Raw genomic sequence first — 16725 nt, 5'->3', positions numbered from 1 at the left:
ACCTTAGCGATTCTATGATTCTATGATTATTTTTTTTTAATTTCTGACTTGATGTTTAGAGTGTGCATTCTAAGATAAATTGATTTGTTGGTAGATGTTTTTGTACTTCCAGCTTATCGTGTTTTCTAAACAGTTGCTGTGATGTACCTGATTTCCAAAACAACACCGAAAAAACACAAGCTCTCTTTGTTCTGTCTTATGCCCTAAATCCCACAAATGCATACATGCTTAACAAAGAGTTTTCTCTTAGTTTGGTATTCAGATGATGAGACTGAGTAATAATGTCTTTCATGTTGAAACTGTGCAGGGCTCAGAGGTCATGTAGTTCACAACTACTCTCTTGCAAGACTAGATATTTTTATATCTAGACCTTTCCTGGTGTGTATCTTTTGTTTTAAACTCTTAAAAACAGGCAAACTGGTTTATAGTACTTAAATTATATGGTTATTTTTTCTATCCAAATATATGACTATCTTCTTTGCTGCAAATTAAATTACTTGTGCTTTGATAAACTCGGTAAGTTAGTGTTCCTTCTGTTTCTCAACTCTTTATCATAATAACAGTTTGCTTCTTCCAGTTGAAGCCTCTTCTCTGTTTTGACTTCAACTGCAATGCCAGCAACAGTGTATGCTGCAGCTGGGACCAAACTAGGGGCAGGACAACTGCAGCACCAATGCAGAGTGGTGAGCACCCACTTAGTGTAGCAGCACTGCACATAGCTCACTGCAAACGGAGTCTAAGTCTACTATTGAAGAAAAAGGTTAACATCATTTTGGGAGGTACACAAACATCCTACTTTTATGTCCAGTTACTGTGGACATTTTCTATTTTCTTAGAGCATCAGTCTAAAGATCTGCAATTAATGAGGAGAATGTCAAGTTCAAATTTTCTCCTGTAATGCTTCTACAACTTCTCTTAAGTGTGTAATCTTCCTTTCCTACTGGCCACAACATGGCCTTTTATCCTTTTACCTAGACTGGATTTCTAATATCTGTCTTTACACAGTCATGCAACTCTGTACCAGTTGCATAATTTAAATCCATCTATAACCCATTTATTGCTTTTGTTCTTGTGTTTTATACCAGTTACTGTAGTAAAGCAAGACAAAAAATTAGTTTCGTACCATGCTTCAAACCAAAGTGTTTTTTCCCTAAAAAAAGCTACAGATTGGTGTGGGAAGGATCAGCAGATGTGAATAGCTTTCTAGAAACTAAATTTGGGGAGATCAGATTAAATAATTTTCTAGTTCCATTCTGTTTTCTTCTCTTACCCTCACACCACTAAAAGATCTTTATTTTTTTTAGTCAGCTAGACCTTTGCAGCCCTTTGAGTTAAAGATGGTTGCTAATGGCAGAGCATGCTCCAGAGCATGTAAGGACCTAATTAAGTTTCCCCAGGCTTGGCCATCTTGTACGTCTCTCTTAAATTCTCAGTGGTTGTTTTCCCATCTCATCCTTCTGTGAGGAATCTGACAGGTAGCTCTTTGAACACTGTAGCCAACTTCTCATTAACTATTTATTCAGCTTCCTCATACCTGAGCCATCCTCTTCTTCCTCTCTTTTTCTTCTTTTCCTTTTAGAGTGGCTATGGAATTTCTTCTGTTCCTTTGTCTTTACAAGTTATTCTTCTCACTTCAACTTCCCTGACTTCTTTATTATGCTAGTTATAGGACTTTTGTTCACTTTCATTTTGCTAATTTGTTTCTTAAAATATTCCCACTTAACCATACAACTCTCTGTTTTAGTCTGTTCAGTTTCTTATCACATTTTTGCTCAAATACTCTCGTACACAAAACTGAATGAATTGTAGCACATCACTGATTTGTCTGAACACTTAACAGATTTTGTAATAGCCCTGAAAAGAGTAAATAATGCTATGAGCCAAGTTGCCTTTAAACACAGACAGCAGAACTGAGGCTTCAGTCTTGTACAGTGAAAAACTGTTGCCTTAATAAAAATCAGTGAGTGAGCTTCAGCTGACTTATTTAAGGTTGTTCCCTATTTTAATAGTAACATTAAAACATACAGAACATCTTTGGTAGTAGGTATAAGTAGGTGTTGATTAATGAAGCTGTAGCAACATTTTTGAGGCCCTTGCTGTTAGTTTCCAGCAGATGGTGTCTGTAACTAAAGGCAAGAGAAACCACACGAGGTAGATTGCAGGAATGGTCTATGTAAGCTAATGAGGCTGTCCCCTGGACGTCTCTGTGATGGAGTGCAGTGCTGTGCTGAATTTCATTTTTGGTTTCTTTTGCCAATTTGGTTGAGGATCCCTTAAGATTTAGTAGTTTATTCATACTGGGCTGTTATATTTTCTGCTTTTACTTTATTAAGGTGTTAAGGCACATTTTCATGTTTGTCCAAGCTAAAAATGTTGTTTAACTCGTGTGTGTGTGTATATATATATATATATATATATACACACAGCAGAACAGTAATAAAAAACAATTTCAGTATGGTTGTTGGTGAAAATGGGTGTTTTTGGAAGGAACTACTGCCAAAGAAATGAACAAAACTGTTTTATGTTTATGCTCATAAAAGAAAGCTGTCATGAAATAAGTGGATTTTTGGCATTGGGGTAAACTTGATGATTTGAGGTTAGTGTTGCTTTCCTAGTTAAATATAGATTAAAAAGGGTATTTGGTGGTAAAACACTTCCTGGGTGCTGTGCTGTGGTCTGTCTGTTCCTTAGTCAAAAAAATTACATGGCTGGGAGATGCAGTCTGAGGTTTCTCCTAATTATGAATATTTCATCAAATACTTGACCATCTTGAAGCCAAGGGAGGGAGATCAGGAAGTCTGATGGAGATCATGCAACTTATAGATGCGATTTTATTTTGAAATGTCAGGTGCTACAATAGGAGAGGAAGAACGAATGTTCTTTGAGCATTAGTGATGAGTACAGTAAAGATCTGTGCCTTAATCTTTCAAGATCAAGGTCTGGAAGGAGACTTTTCCATGAGAGAAGCAGTGGGTTTCCAAATGGTACTGTCAGAATTCAGTATCTACTTCTTAGATGTGTACATAAAAGAGCTTGCTGGTCTACTGTAGAACAGTGAAAATGCAGCTCAGATGGAAAATAAAGTTTGCCTAAAACCAGATGTTTTAATAGGCTTTTGTTAGTGGTAGAGTTTGTACTTTGGTGTGGTAGGTGATTTTGTTAGTATCTGTCATAATGCTGTCAAATACAGCACTATAGTACTTGCACCTGGAACAATGCGTTCTCAGAGAAAAAAAGTTGCTGAGACTATTCAGTAGTGTATGTTGAATCTAGATGCTAAAATAATAGGGTATGTGCCTTTATGTAACAACCAACTATGCATTTTATAATAAATTACAGGATGATAAAAATGCGAGGGGAAAATAAAAGCTTGGACACTTTTTTTTTTTATGCTTCATGGTGTAAAATTAAAGTATTTTTTCCCATCGTTTCTTTATCCTGGTAAATTGCAGATACTGAAAAACTCTTATTCATCTCAGTATGGCATTTTAAAAGAAAAATGAGTCAAAATAAATTCCACTTTACAACAGCAGAGGTCAGAACATGTCAGAAGATATGCGAGATCAGTGTTCCAACTACACGCAGATTTTGTGTGAATTTATACCCAGTATAAATGCAGACCCTCAAACTGATATAGCAGTCCTGGAGAAAGTTGACTGGCCTCGAATACGTGAGGTTTTTAGTAACGTATTAATGGTTGCATACCTTAGTTAAAAGAAGGCATTGTATAGATTCAACATTCCAACTACTTCCATTTTTCTTTTGGCACAAGTTCTCCTACTCAACTCTATGCTACAGACCTTTCTTTTTTCTTTCTTCTTTTCCCCCCTGAGATCTACTTGCTTAAAGATTTATTTGCAGTTTGGGGGTGTGGGGTGGGTTGGAAATGTTGTGGGTGATGTTTTCCCACACTGTAATGATTTCTGATGCAAGAGAACTGTTTGTGAGAAGTTTCGCTGCTCTTCCAATCTGTTTTTTACCACTTAATTATAGAGAAGGCGAGGATTCCTGTTCTTTAAATATGAAAGCACTGGTATCCTCCCTCGGTTTTCTCTCTCCACCCTGTGAACGTGCTGACATACCTGGTGCAGGTCACTACAGGATGCTGGGCAGGATGGACAACTAGCTTAATTCAACAGGATAATTCATGTGTTAGTCTGTACTTGTGCAAGCAGTATTTGGGTGCTTTGAGCTGAAGCTGAATCCAACTTTTTGTTCAGATAGAAAATATTTAAGTGGATGTGTCCAAAAAAAAAAAAAAGCATAATTTTGTGATGCCCTCAAAGAAAATCCTATCTTACACAGGAAATAGCACTGGTGGTACAAAGAGCCATTCCTTTCTGTCTGGAGTTCCAAATAAAAGAGCAAAGACATCACTCTGCTTTGATAAAGCATTGACCTAATGTTAAAAATATTTCCCGTTTTCGCTATGATAGGAAAAATGTCTTTGGCTGCTCTACTGAACTGCAAGTAAAATGGCGTAAATCTTCATTTAGGCATGGTAATCATTTACCAGATCAAGCAGCAGAAATTGTCATAACTTAATGAAATACATAGAGAGAAGAATGTTTAAATTGTGGGCAATCTGCTTTGTCTGTGTTGCCAGGCACAATTTCAGACATTCTTGAAATCTGCGCACCCTGGAAGGCAGCAGATCAGAGGAAACAGCGGGGGCCCCAGCGTGAAACGATTGAGGCATCTTGTCTACAGTGGAAGAGAATCTCAATCTTTCATGACAGGGATACTCTTCTGTTCATGAAAAACTGTATGGAGTAGTGATATCATTTCATCGTTTTGTGCATTATTATTTTAAAGACAAAAGGAAGTTAAGCTGTAAAAGAAAAATGCCCCAAGTACACGCATTTGTTTATCACCCAGAAGCTATGTCTTTTCTGTGGTTTAAATATATAAGCCTCATGTTACAATTGAATAGAACCGAGTAGTTACCCAATAATTTTCTATAGCTCTCTATAAAATATTTCTTGTGTGTTTGTGCATTTTGCATTTTTTGTGGGATTTTTAAAAATCATTGACCTCATTATTGGAGGAAGTTATGTGAATATACATGAAGCATCACACTAGAGGTTGGAATGTGCTTATTTATTTTGTATACTAGTCTAGGTCAGTGTCCCTCTTTGAGATAGGGTATATCAGGTACATGCAGTTAAATTATTTGATATACTGTGGATATACTACTCCCTCAAGAGAAAAATAAATGAATTTTTTCAGCAACATGAAATTTTCTAATATCCAAAAAGTTGATTTCAGTGATATTGAGGATTCCCATTCCAAATGTTTAATGAGGTCAGTGTGAAAACTGTGGAAAATTTCTGCCTCACCCTTGCAGGGAATGGAATTGTTTGCAAAGAGAAGTTGTCATTTCTGTGGGGAGGTCATAACAAATTATAATTGTCTTCTGAAATAATGGGGAGGTTGGCTGCCTTTGATTAGCAATTACATCCTACCTCTGGGCAGTAAACGTAGCAACCGTGCATAGCTGCTATGACAGTCAAACTTATCTTTGGTTCTTCTAAACACACCCTGGTAGGGAGGGAAGTGCTCTGTCAAACCCGTTTGGTTCCTTTAAAAAAAATAATAATAAAGCTGCACTGGCAGTTAAGCAATAAAATGGCTGAAGCAAGTGTCATGCTGGAGGTGGTTGACTAACACTTGGGCTCTATCAGTTCTCAGCCTAAATCGGAAGATGAAAGGTGAGTGACAGTTTAAGTTGTTTCTCTGTGTGGCCACAGCAGTAATTGTCACTCCCTGCTTCCCTTCTAAGTTAGCTGACTCTCTCAGCCTCTGGTCATCCTGGTGACTCTACTCAAGGCCACCTACAACTATAATGGGTACAAACATTTCCGCCGCGTTGCAAATGGAAGTACCAAGCAGGAGAGTTCCCTGCAGAGCCAGGGTTTGCCAGTGGTGTGGCAAGATTTTGAGAATCTTAAATTCTCAAAAGCTGACTGGACTAAAGATCTCTGATAAGAAAAAGAGACAGACAGAGGCAGAGCAGTGACGTGCAGATGACAACAGTGTGCGCTCGCAGCCCGAAAGGTCAACTGTATTCTGGGCTGCATCAAAAAAGGGGTGGCCAGCCAAGGGGGAGAGGTGATTGTCCATCTCTGCTCTGCCTTTGTGAGGTCCCATCTGGGGTACTGTCTCTGCCTCCTCCAGTTCTGCTCCTCTTGTCTCTTGAGATACACACCATCCTTCTGCAGCTCCCTTGGACTTCAATTTCCTCTGTAGCCATCAGTCCTCCGACTGCAATTATTTAATTTCTTTGCCAAAGGCAATTTCTTTCATCTTCTGCCTAAGTGAGGGACACCTTGTAAGCACAGAGCTTCTAGTTGTGTTGTACCTGGCGTCTCTCATTAGGTGGTGCTGCGTGGCAGCAGCAATGATCTCTGCCATCAAATACTGTAATATTATGAGCTCGTTATCTGTAATGCAATACACTGCAGTGAGTGGTGGGAAATGGAGCCTTCCTAAGTCTCACTCCCATGTTAGTGACTCAGTGCATGTACAACGAATTTCAAATAACGTATTCAAACATAATTACTTGTTTGTTTATATTCCTTTAAATTTTAGGCTTTTAATGAAATTCTTTAAAACCATTTCTCCTTACGTCACAGTTCTTTATAGCTTCTGCTTTCTCACTCCTACTTCTTATACATTTTTTTGTAGACTTTATGCTAATTTTTCAGAAAAAAAGAAAAGTTCTTGGAATTTTGTGGTCTCGCTTTTATTTTGATTTAAACATGTGCAGTCAATGGAGTTCCCTTGAGCTGGCTCTTCCCCTTGAAAATTATTCCAATTCAAAAGAAGAGCACAATATTTCTACAGCTGAAGTCAGTGAACTTAGCATTAATTTATGCAATTTTTTGCTTGATGTTATCTAGCAACAGTTATATAAAACATTGGAATTTCAAAATGCTGCAATTCATGTTAAGTGCCATTGCTTGTGGGGAGCTGGTGTCAGGGCTATTTTTTCCATACTCTTTGTGTGACACTAATTGCCTCCGTGGTGTCTTTTGACACCGTGAAATATTTTTCTGCACGATTTCTTTTGCTCATTGCCCATCTGTTGTCTTGTTAACAAGTTAAATAAGCCTGTGAAATGGGTTGGAAAACTAGGGCTATGTAAGGAGATGTAGAAGTTGGAGAATGTGAAGGTGGGAGAGAAGATGCATTTAGAAAGCTGTTGCTTCCCCAAACTGTATGTGTGTGCATGTGGGTTCATCCTTGAGATGGGGTGGGATTTGGTGAATATTTTTGACTGCAGCTTGCTCAGAGCATGTCTTGGTATGCTGCTGGAAGCACTGCTTCCAGTAAAGATTGAAAAATTGAGAAGATTGAAAAAGCCTTTCAAAATTCTTTCCTGAAGGAGGTCTGTAAGAAAGCTGTGAAGGAACTTTCTTTAAGGGCAGGTAGTGACAACACAAGGGGAAAAAGCTTTAAAGTGGAAGAGGGTAGATTTAGACTAGATATCAGGAAGAAATTCCTTACTTTGAGGGTGGTGAGACACTGGAACAGGTTGTCCAGAGAGGCCGTGTATGCCCCCTCCCTGGAAGCATTCAAGGCCAGGCTGGATGGGGCTTTGAGTAACTTGGGCTGGCGGGAGGTGTCCCTGCCTATAGCAGGGGGTTGGAACTAGATGATCTTAGAGGTCCCTTCCAACCCAAACCACTCTATGGTTCTATTTCCAGTAATAGCATAAAATGACTTCCGTGCACGAATAACCTCTCTAAACACATGAAAGCAATGATAACTAAAGCATTTCGCTGTAGTGTGCATATTCTTTTTACCACATGCCTTTTTTCATTCTGCTGAACATAGTTATAATCCTTGCAGTTAGATCTCTGATTTACTCATGGCACGGACCATCCACTCTGGAGAACTGTAGATATTTACTCTCTGACCTGCAATTACAGTGGTATTTAAACTGGGTAATGAACTTGGGAAATGCAACCATCAAGCTTGCATTTATCTTTGGTTTTAAACGAGCAAGAACAAGATATTTAAAGATTCAGTTATTGTAATGACATAATCTCTTCTTGTTTTTAACTTAAAGCAATAGAGAAATGTGATTTGCTTCAGTTCCTTTCTTTACATTTGCACTAAGCAAATGTGGTTTTAGTATTTGTTAATATATCTTCATCTATTAATATTCCAGGTAACACTCCTATTTGAATGGAAATGTGTGAAACCAAAAAATATGCTTTTTTTCCTAGTTCATCTGAAACCTGAGTGTTACTGTTGTTGTGAACTCTGTTTTCCTTCTTCAGCAAAAATAGTGGTATGGATAGACTTCAGAGATTTTCAGGTTTTCTCCTGTTTTACTGTCTGAACTTGAAGTTCTGGGTGTTGATGTGTGGCCAGCCAACTCCTCAATCACGTTCTGCCCCCCCTCATTTTGGCTCTGAATCACTGTATTTTGGGGTATGTTAAGCCTCAAGAATCTGAGCAGAGTCCAGATGTTATCCTTATCTCATCTCCAGTGTCCTGTGGCTATGGATCTGTGGGTGCTGGGAACCCATGGGCCAGTTTGCTGTGGTTTTTGGTGCTGGAGAGAAGCAGTTTGGTGGGTGGGTGGGGGTAAATAGCCTGCGTGATCAGAAGATGGGGTGCTTTCTAAACTCAACCCTTTCACTTGGTATGAAGGGGGAAGGGAGGCTTTAGTGCAATTTCAGGATGACAGGAAGCTCGTGGTTTTCTTTTGTGATTGATCTGCTCAGCCAGCTCTGCAAAACCTTCTGTTTGTGTGCTGCGTGTGTGCTGTTGTAGTGATCCCACCAGTCCTCTTTACCAAGCTGCTTTGTTGCTCATATTTTTCTAGTCTTTTTATTTCAGCCTCCTAAGGCATTTTTCATAACTTATTGATTTTCTGTCCAGAGCAACCTCTCTGTTTCCTCCTCTGTGTTACTGAGGCCGACACTATACAGAAGTCCAGCTGAGACACAGCTATGCATGGATTCATTTATCTCTTGATCACTTTATTCCTCAGCTTTAAGAGGTATTATAACTTCAGGTCAGGTAACAATGTAGTACCAAAGGGGAAGGTGTTTCAGGAAAAAGTCCTAAGAAATGGCAAACGAAATGACTTAGTTTCACAATAGGCAAATTCAAAACTTGGCTGGTGTGAGAGTACGTGCCTTGTGAAACATAAGCATTAAAAATATCTGAGCCATGAAAGTGGGATCACAACAAAAATGGGATCTATGTCCTCTACTTTTCAAGTTAATTTGGTAGATTGCCTTTCTGAAAACCTTTCCTCCATCAGCTTTGTTCCCTGTTTGTTTCTTTCTCCTATGGCAGAAACAAACATCCAGTTCCAAGGCACCACTATGATGTGTGAATTTGAGTGTTGAGTTTAGAAATGATGTGCATTCAAACTGTTTGCAGAATTAATAGGCATATCTGATTTATTTGGGTATTACATCCACACGGTAAATCAATCCCCAGTGTTTTTTTTTTTCTTTTTGTCCCCTCAGAGATGAGTTGTCTTTCAATTTACATTTGCAAGTTTTATCTCCTGCTGGAACACCTATTTCCATTCAGTTTATCCTGCCAATCTGCTTATGCAATGAGAACTTATCGCACAACCAAAGTGATGTGAGATGTTTTTTCTTAATTTGATGCCTGTCAATACAGTCATCAGTATAAGCAACGGAATAAGCTTATTCATCTTGCTGTCACTTCTGGGATGATCTTGTTTGTGACTGGATTGCTGGATCTCAAGTGTTTATGGAAAATATCCTTGCTCTTTCTGCAGCATTTTTTCTCTAAGTCAGGGACTCTCCTAAACATTCAAATGAAGACTTCACTTCCACCCTTCAGATTTTGACAGAGGAGCTGAAAAGGCATATAAAATCCCAGAGCATAAGCAGATGATGTGGAGAGATGTGTAATTCTCTTACTTTACAGTATCATGTCTCCTTGTTTTTCCCCCATCAATTGTTTTTTTTTTTTTTTTAAACACAAAAGATGAAGAAAAACAAGCAGTTATATGGTATTTCACGAGTCTTGGCATGCCTCTTTCAGCAAGCATACCACAATAAGACCCCATCATTATGATGATGATAGAAAATTACTGTAAGTCATCTTCAATAATCAGTCTTTTCCTTTCATGAATGTCTGTTCTGATTTGTTATCAAACGCATTTTTGGCTGAAGACTTAAAAATTTCCACATCCTCTAAAATGAAACTATGTCTAGGGATTTGGGGTATAGGTTAAAATAGGATGGTACAACTTTGCATTGAGCAATAGAACAGGAATCATTCAGAATGGAAAACTGTGTTACGGATGCAAAGAGAACCATTCACATGGAACAGTGTAAATGATCAGTGTGAAAAACCTTCATCTCTTTTAGCCTTTTTATTTTTGCTGTTATTCCCAGCCACTCAGTCTGTTTTCCTGAGTGGAGTCATGCCTGTCATAGATTTTAGAAGTGAGTTATGAGGACTTTAAAAGAAGAGCTTCCTTCTGTAGTCTCAGAAATCCAGATGTTGCTCTTGACTCAAAGTTGTTAAGGTAGGCAGTGTCTCAAGTTAATTGCTGGACAGTTTCCAGTGAAAGCCTCTGTGGGTACCAGCTCTTGAGCATGTCTCAGGGTTTGCTGGACCATGAATTAAATGGTGATAGGGATTCCTTTTAGACCTTGTCTGCTTTGAATCAAGCATCCCTTCTGCTACATGGGGTGTAGTGCCCACAGCATTCTACCGTAGCTGGATGATATAAATGCCTACACTGTCAGGAACCTGCTTTAGCATGACAGTTAGAGTTGGTGATCTCCAGAGGTCCCTACCAACCCATATGAGTCTGTGATTCTCTTTTCAGGGCCCTAAATTCAGGGGTCTTGAGAAGCAGGTCCCGCTTGCTTCAGAAATGAGCTGTTCTTTTCTAGTTCTTGACTTTCAGAAAGCTAGTAGCCTCTATGGTTTGGCTGTTTGCTGCAAAGCCAAAGGCTTTCTACTCAAATGGTGGCTGCCATCATTTTGCTACTTGTGTGTTCGAGATTGGGTGCAGCAATGCTCTGAATATTGTTCCTATCATCTGCCCCTGGGGAGAGATTTGAGAAAATTAACTGCTGCAGCAAACCATGGCAATGTTAGACTTCTTACAAAATTCAGAGAGGAAGAGCACTGAGAGTTTCTTGAAATCTTGCTTGTTGGCTGTAGGTGTAGCCTACATATCTCTTGTGCATATTACTGTGCACAGTAAGAGTACAGTTTGGAAATGATGTTTTGGGTGGTTAAAGCCCAATGAGCGTTGTAAATGGAGATATATAATGCAGAGATTACATAATGATGGAGCCACATGCCCTGTAACCTGATCCAGATTTTTTTGGTACTTGGGGAAAAAAGAGGGGGAAAAAAAGGCCATTAACAAGGTAATAATTCAGACATTGACACATATGTGATGTGATCTTTCCTTTCCTTAGTTTCTGGCACAGGCCTGGCTCCGCTGAGGCAGGCAGTGTGGTGGAATGAAGGGAACCTGGCGGGCATAGCTGAAATCCTGCAGTGGGGGCTATGCCATGATATTACATTTCTATCCATGCCCCAGTTCTTTACAGGATGTTAGTCATCCTCTCTGCAGCACAATGTTAAGCTTGGCTTTTGTCGCTTCAGACTTAGTTTGAGACCTGCAATTCATAAATCAGTTTGATATACTTGAGATCACTGTCTGATAAATTGCTTGCTTACTGAGATCTTTGTGTGATCCTATATTAAAGCTATTTCTACCACATATGGTTTGGTTCTTATCTTGAATCTTCCATCCCTAACCTATGGACCTACACTGTGGAGTTGAGCACTTCACACTGATGAAATTAGTATTTCTTTAAAATCAACGTGTGAGGTCCTTAAACAACTTGAGGTTGTGTGGTCTAAAAGTGGCTGTATTGGAGGAGCTATGAGTGAGAGCAAGACTTAGGAAATGTCAGCCGTTTGTCTACTCTAAAACTCACAAGTACCTAGGTGTTCTGTGGTAATGCTTCATTCAGGCCATGGTTTGGTTATGATAAAATGCCTTCCTCTTAGGTTTGAGCAGCTAATGTTTTTTTGATGGATGATCAGTTAACCAGTGTGCCCAGGTATGTTATGTGAGGTGTTATTGAGGGGAGAGTCTGGCTGTAGTGTTTTCACCGCAGCAAAATTAAGGTAAGAAAGCTGCTGGTCCTTTGCATTTTGTGAGTTATGTGTGGCTGTGTGTGTGTATGTATAAGAAGCCAACCCATTTGAAACCTACAGCCGTGTAGGACAGCAGCCTCTTTTGGGATGCCATTCAAATTGGTGTAAACCATGGAAGCGATTTGATGTGAACTCTGTTTTCTATTAACACTGACAGAACTTTTCATTTTTAAAGGCATTTAAGGCAAAGACAACCTATGACCAGCTGTATTTGGCCTCTAGTAGGACAAGCCAAAGAAACATACTCTGTGTTAATTATATGCGGCATATAATTAAGATATTTTTTGCACCATATTCTTTTTGTTCAGTCATGCCATCTTGTGAATGGTTGGTCTTTGGTTACATTTTCTTGAATTGCCACCGCCTAAAGAAATCATTGCAAACCTGAAGTTAAATTAGCCCTCTCAATGTATGTGTGTGTAAGCACTTAATTTACATGCTGTTTGAAGTAAATTGCATGGACTTGGCAATTGCAAGTTACCAGAGTACTAGGGGACGCTTTCCTACAAAACTGAAATCAAACTGTTTTATAGCAGCAATTAAATGTGATTTATGGTCTGGTCTTTAATTATGTCTTTGCCTTCTTTATATTAAAACAACAAACAAACATAGAAGGAAGCTGAATGAAGGAGAAAAGGAGAGATTTTAAGAGATTGTGTTCAGACATGGGTAAAAACCACTTTGGGGAGATATTCCTTTATTGTTTGGATCACATGGCCTAAATGGTTGAAGAATTATCAAAAATTAATTCTGACAGTGACATAAGAGTACCACACCCAGTATAACCAGTTTTAATGAATAAACAGTGACTCACAAATAGTAGACATTGTTTGAAGATGTAATATCTCAGGGTGGGATGTATTCTGTCTTACTCATGTCCTTACTGGTTGGGGAAATCTGAGCCAGTCCACCGCTTTCCAATTTTTAATGATACCCTGTTGCTATGTAGAATACAATAGTTACAGCCATGATTGGTGCCTTGCAATGGGTGTAAGCTGGATAAAAGTCCTTTCTGAGAAAATTTTTCTGTCTCCATGTGAAAGCTTGGTTTAAAATGGAGCACAGGATTTTTGTTTGTTTGTTTCTGGCATCAACAAATTCAAGGTGCTGTGCAACTGGGAAAATATTTCAGTTTCATGCCATCAGTATTAAATTGCGTATTGAGTATACCTCTTAACTACTTAATTATTAGTTATCCTTTATAAGTCAATATTGATGAAACCTAACTTGGCAGTCCTGATACCTTTTATTTTTATGTCAACAAACCACAGTCTTCAGAATCTATGAATTGCAATGTCAGTTTGACTGCTCCATCCCATACACCAAATCAACACTGATTTCCCCAATGGCTGCAGAAATAACTTAGTCAAAAGGCTTTCAGTGTAATGACTCCCTGTGTAAATATAATTCTAAGAGTCCGTACAGCTAACACTAGCATTTGCAATCTTGTGCCAAAACTGGACGCTCTTGCAGTTGAAGGATGGTTTCTAGCTGGCTAGAGTTATGACAGAAAACTTTGTGGCAGTCACAATTATTTCTTTTTTTTTCTTTTTTTTTTTTTTAATTGCTTAGAAATTACCTCAGGAAGTGCCATAGAAATATTATTATATCTTGAAATGTGTCACTCTTGAAGGATATGTGCTGAGGTTCAGCATCTCTTCAGTGATGTTTCCACACTAACTTCTTGATAATAGTGTCTTAATGACCTCCTTAGCTATGTGCAGTTCCAATTTTTTTAAGGAATTTCAGCATGAGGTTGTTTCCAGATATATGTCATTGCAGTTTTGAGATGGGCCCAATGCTGGCCAGTGATATTAGGTAAAGGAAACACCTCACTGCCTATTGCATGTATGACTTAGGAATGAACTGTTTGCATTAAATCTAACGAAAGTGCTGTATAGTCCCATAGATGTCAGAGAGAACTCTAAAATGAGAATGAAGTTTGACCTCTTAAGTGTTGATTGGAATCCTATGGGTAAAAACAAAAACAAAACAACCAAAAAAACCCTTAAAATCAGAAGATTGTTTTTGTAACATCTAATCTTTTTCTCTACAGAGATTGAAGTTCAAGTTGTTGAATTTAAAAAATAAGCAATTATTTTTTTAAATAGGTTAAGTTCTAGGATTTCTGGTGGTAGTATATGTTCCTCTTGCAATTTAGGAAAAATAACAGGGTGATAATTCAACAGGTCCTTAAAGCACTGTGTCCTCTCCTTTGCTCTTTCACCAAGCGTTGCTCATTTGTTTCACCACTAATTTCTTTAATTACTGTGGCAAGTAAGTAACTGTTGGTCTGGATGCACACAGATTCCAAATGACTTAATTGTGTGCCTGAAGTCCTGTGCAGTATCGGGGACGGTCAGGATCCTTGAGTGGAATTTTATGACAACTTAGTGCCTGAACCTGGAGATCCCTAAGCTAACAAAAACAAATGCCTTTCCTTGTGTTCGATTTCTGTACCTAGCTGGAATAAAACTCTTTGGACTGTTTTAGAGACTTTCTTCCTTTCTGATTTGTGTGTGGGTTACCAATCTGGGTGTTGATAAAGGAAACTTTGCAGGGGGGAGCCTAGTAAGAAGAATCCAAATAAATTTAAACTTAAGAGATCATCAGTGCATCACTTCTCTTGAGATGGAGTGAATTAAGGTCAGGAACAAATCTCTTTTGTGGAAAACAGCTTTGTTAAAACCTGTAGGCAATGGTTTTGGCTTCGGGTACCTTAAGTCCTTTGTTTCACGTTGTTCTTGTTCATTGCTTTTCACCTTACATATGAAAAGTAGCCCCACTGGTATAATCTTACAGTTGTCCAGCTAATGGGTGTTGATGTACATGTGATTACAAGGACTTGCCAGAGAGGTTCTTTAGTCACACTGCCTTAGGTGCAAGTGGTAGGGGAAAACAAACAAACAAACAAAGAAGTAATATATTTCATGGTGCATATCATGAGTGTTCAAGATGTAAAATGAAGTAGAAGATTTAAATGAGAAAAGACTCCACACTTTTTTCTTCGTTCTTCTGTTTCAGATTTTTTTATGCTTTCCAGTGTAGCTGGTGTTGCTTTAGAAATTAACAAGTATTCCCCCAGAATTTAGCTGAAGATTGATTTGCACCAGTAGAAACTATCTGAAGATGTTAACTCTGACTTCTTTTGAGGCACAACAGTTTTAGAAAACTTTTTATTTTGAAATTAATATGGGAAAATAGTGGATACTCTGAACTATATGTTGAACTGAAGTTTTTTTTATTACTTCTCAGTTTTTCTTTCTAGTCCTGATTTTGTATGCATGTCTCAAATTAACTTCTAATTCTTATTGTTCCAGACAGTTACTGGGAAGAGCTTTGGAACCAAAGATTTTCGAGCAGCTCTAGAAAATGGAGTCCTGTTGTGCGAGTGAGTATCGATTTACTATGTAAAAATGCTTCAGGTTGCCATCAGCTTCTTTCCTTCTTGGCCTGTTGTTTGAATTAAGTGCCAACAATGTTTTAAACTGTGTGTGTGTGTGTATATATATATATATATATATTTTTTTTATACTTGTTTGGAAGCTGTTCTTCCTTCCTGTGGCAAACATCCACTTTCTAGATCTACGTATTCCATGCACACTTGTCTTAGCTGGAACATTATGCTGACCCTCTGGCCTTTGATTAGTTTTGTTGGTTATAATGCTCTTAGCATCAATGGGCTTTCTCTTTACCTCATGCAAGGTGGTGTGGCCCGTGACTGCGATGGAGGCACTCAGTTATTTATATACTCACTGTTTTGTTTTGCCTGCTTCATGTTAAGAAATAATTGTGAACCCTAGTTTTCTAAATTCTGAAAGACAGTTACTCTTCCCAGAAAACTTGACACCAAAAAAGTAGTTCATTTCAGTAGTGATTAAATCATAAATTTAAAAATAAGTTGCAGGCTTCTAATTTTTTTAGTAATATTACTTACTAAAATTTATCCTTGGTATAAAATATAAGAGGAGTTATTTCTCCATCTTATAACTACATCCAAGTACGTCAGTAACATTATCTGTAGGATGTCACTTGGCATACTTAAAGGCAATTTAGGATCATAAAAGTAAATGTTACAGCCTAGGTTTCAGTAGCATATGGACTGAATTAGTTACTGCTTTCAACAGCAAACAGTACTCTGACCTTAGCTGTTTCTAGAACGCTTTCTCAAAAAAGCTTTCTTTTGTTTATATATCTTATAGACTTGGCAATAATGAGACTTGTCTGGTTTCATTGGTAGACTGAGCCTGAGGTATAAAATGTTCACTCATCAGGTCTATCTGTAATTGGATTTATATTTACTAGAATAGGTTTCCAGGGCTGAAAGAGGTGTTACCACCTTATATCTTAAGGAAATATATGTGTAAGTGTCCCATTCAGAGACAACATAGGACCCTTAAAAATGCATTGTATCTTGGAGGTACCCATAGATCAGTTCAACTATCAGAAAATATATATGAAGGTATACTTGTCTGATTTTCTTTTTATTTGTTTTTTTCAGTGTATATCAGAAATAACCAAAGTAAACGC

The 16725-nt window shown here is 38.2% G+C and overlaps 1 protein-coding gene across 9 annotated transcripts in view; it reads left to right on the top strand.

The window, feature by feature from the left end:
* LMO7 (LIM domain 7) overlaps positions 1-16725 on the top strand; it is a 129019-nt gene that overhangs the window by 17890 nt on the left and 94404 nt on the right. For 8 of the 9 annotated variants that reach the window (XM_040706618.2, XM_040706613.2, XM_040706590.2 and 5 more), the window contains exon 2: positions 15516-15586. In XM_040706618.2, the coding sequence (XP_040562552.1) occupies positions 15516-15586 (71 nt within the window). The remainder of the gene's footprint in view (positions 1-15515; positions 15587-16725) is intronic. The other variant, XM_046901882.1, reaches the window with a different exon arrangement.

This window comes from Gallus gallus, chromosome 1 (assembly GCF_016699485.2).
Source record: "Gallus gallus isolate bGalGal1 chromosome 1, bGalGal1.mat.broiler.GRCg7b, whole genome shotgun sequence".
Classification (NCBI taxonomy): Eukaryota; Metazoa; Chordata; class Aves; order Galliformes; family Phasianidae; genus Gallus; species Gallus gallus.
The sequence above is the reverse complement of the archived record's forward strand: the minus strand, read 5'-3'. Positions and strand labels throughout refer to the sequence as shown.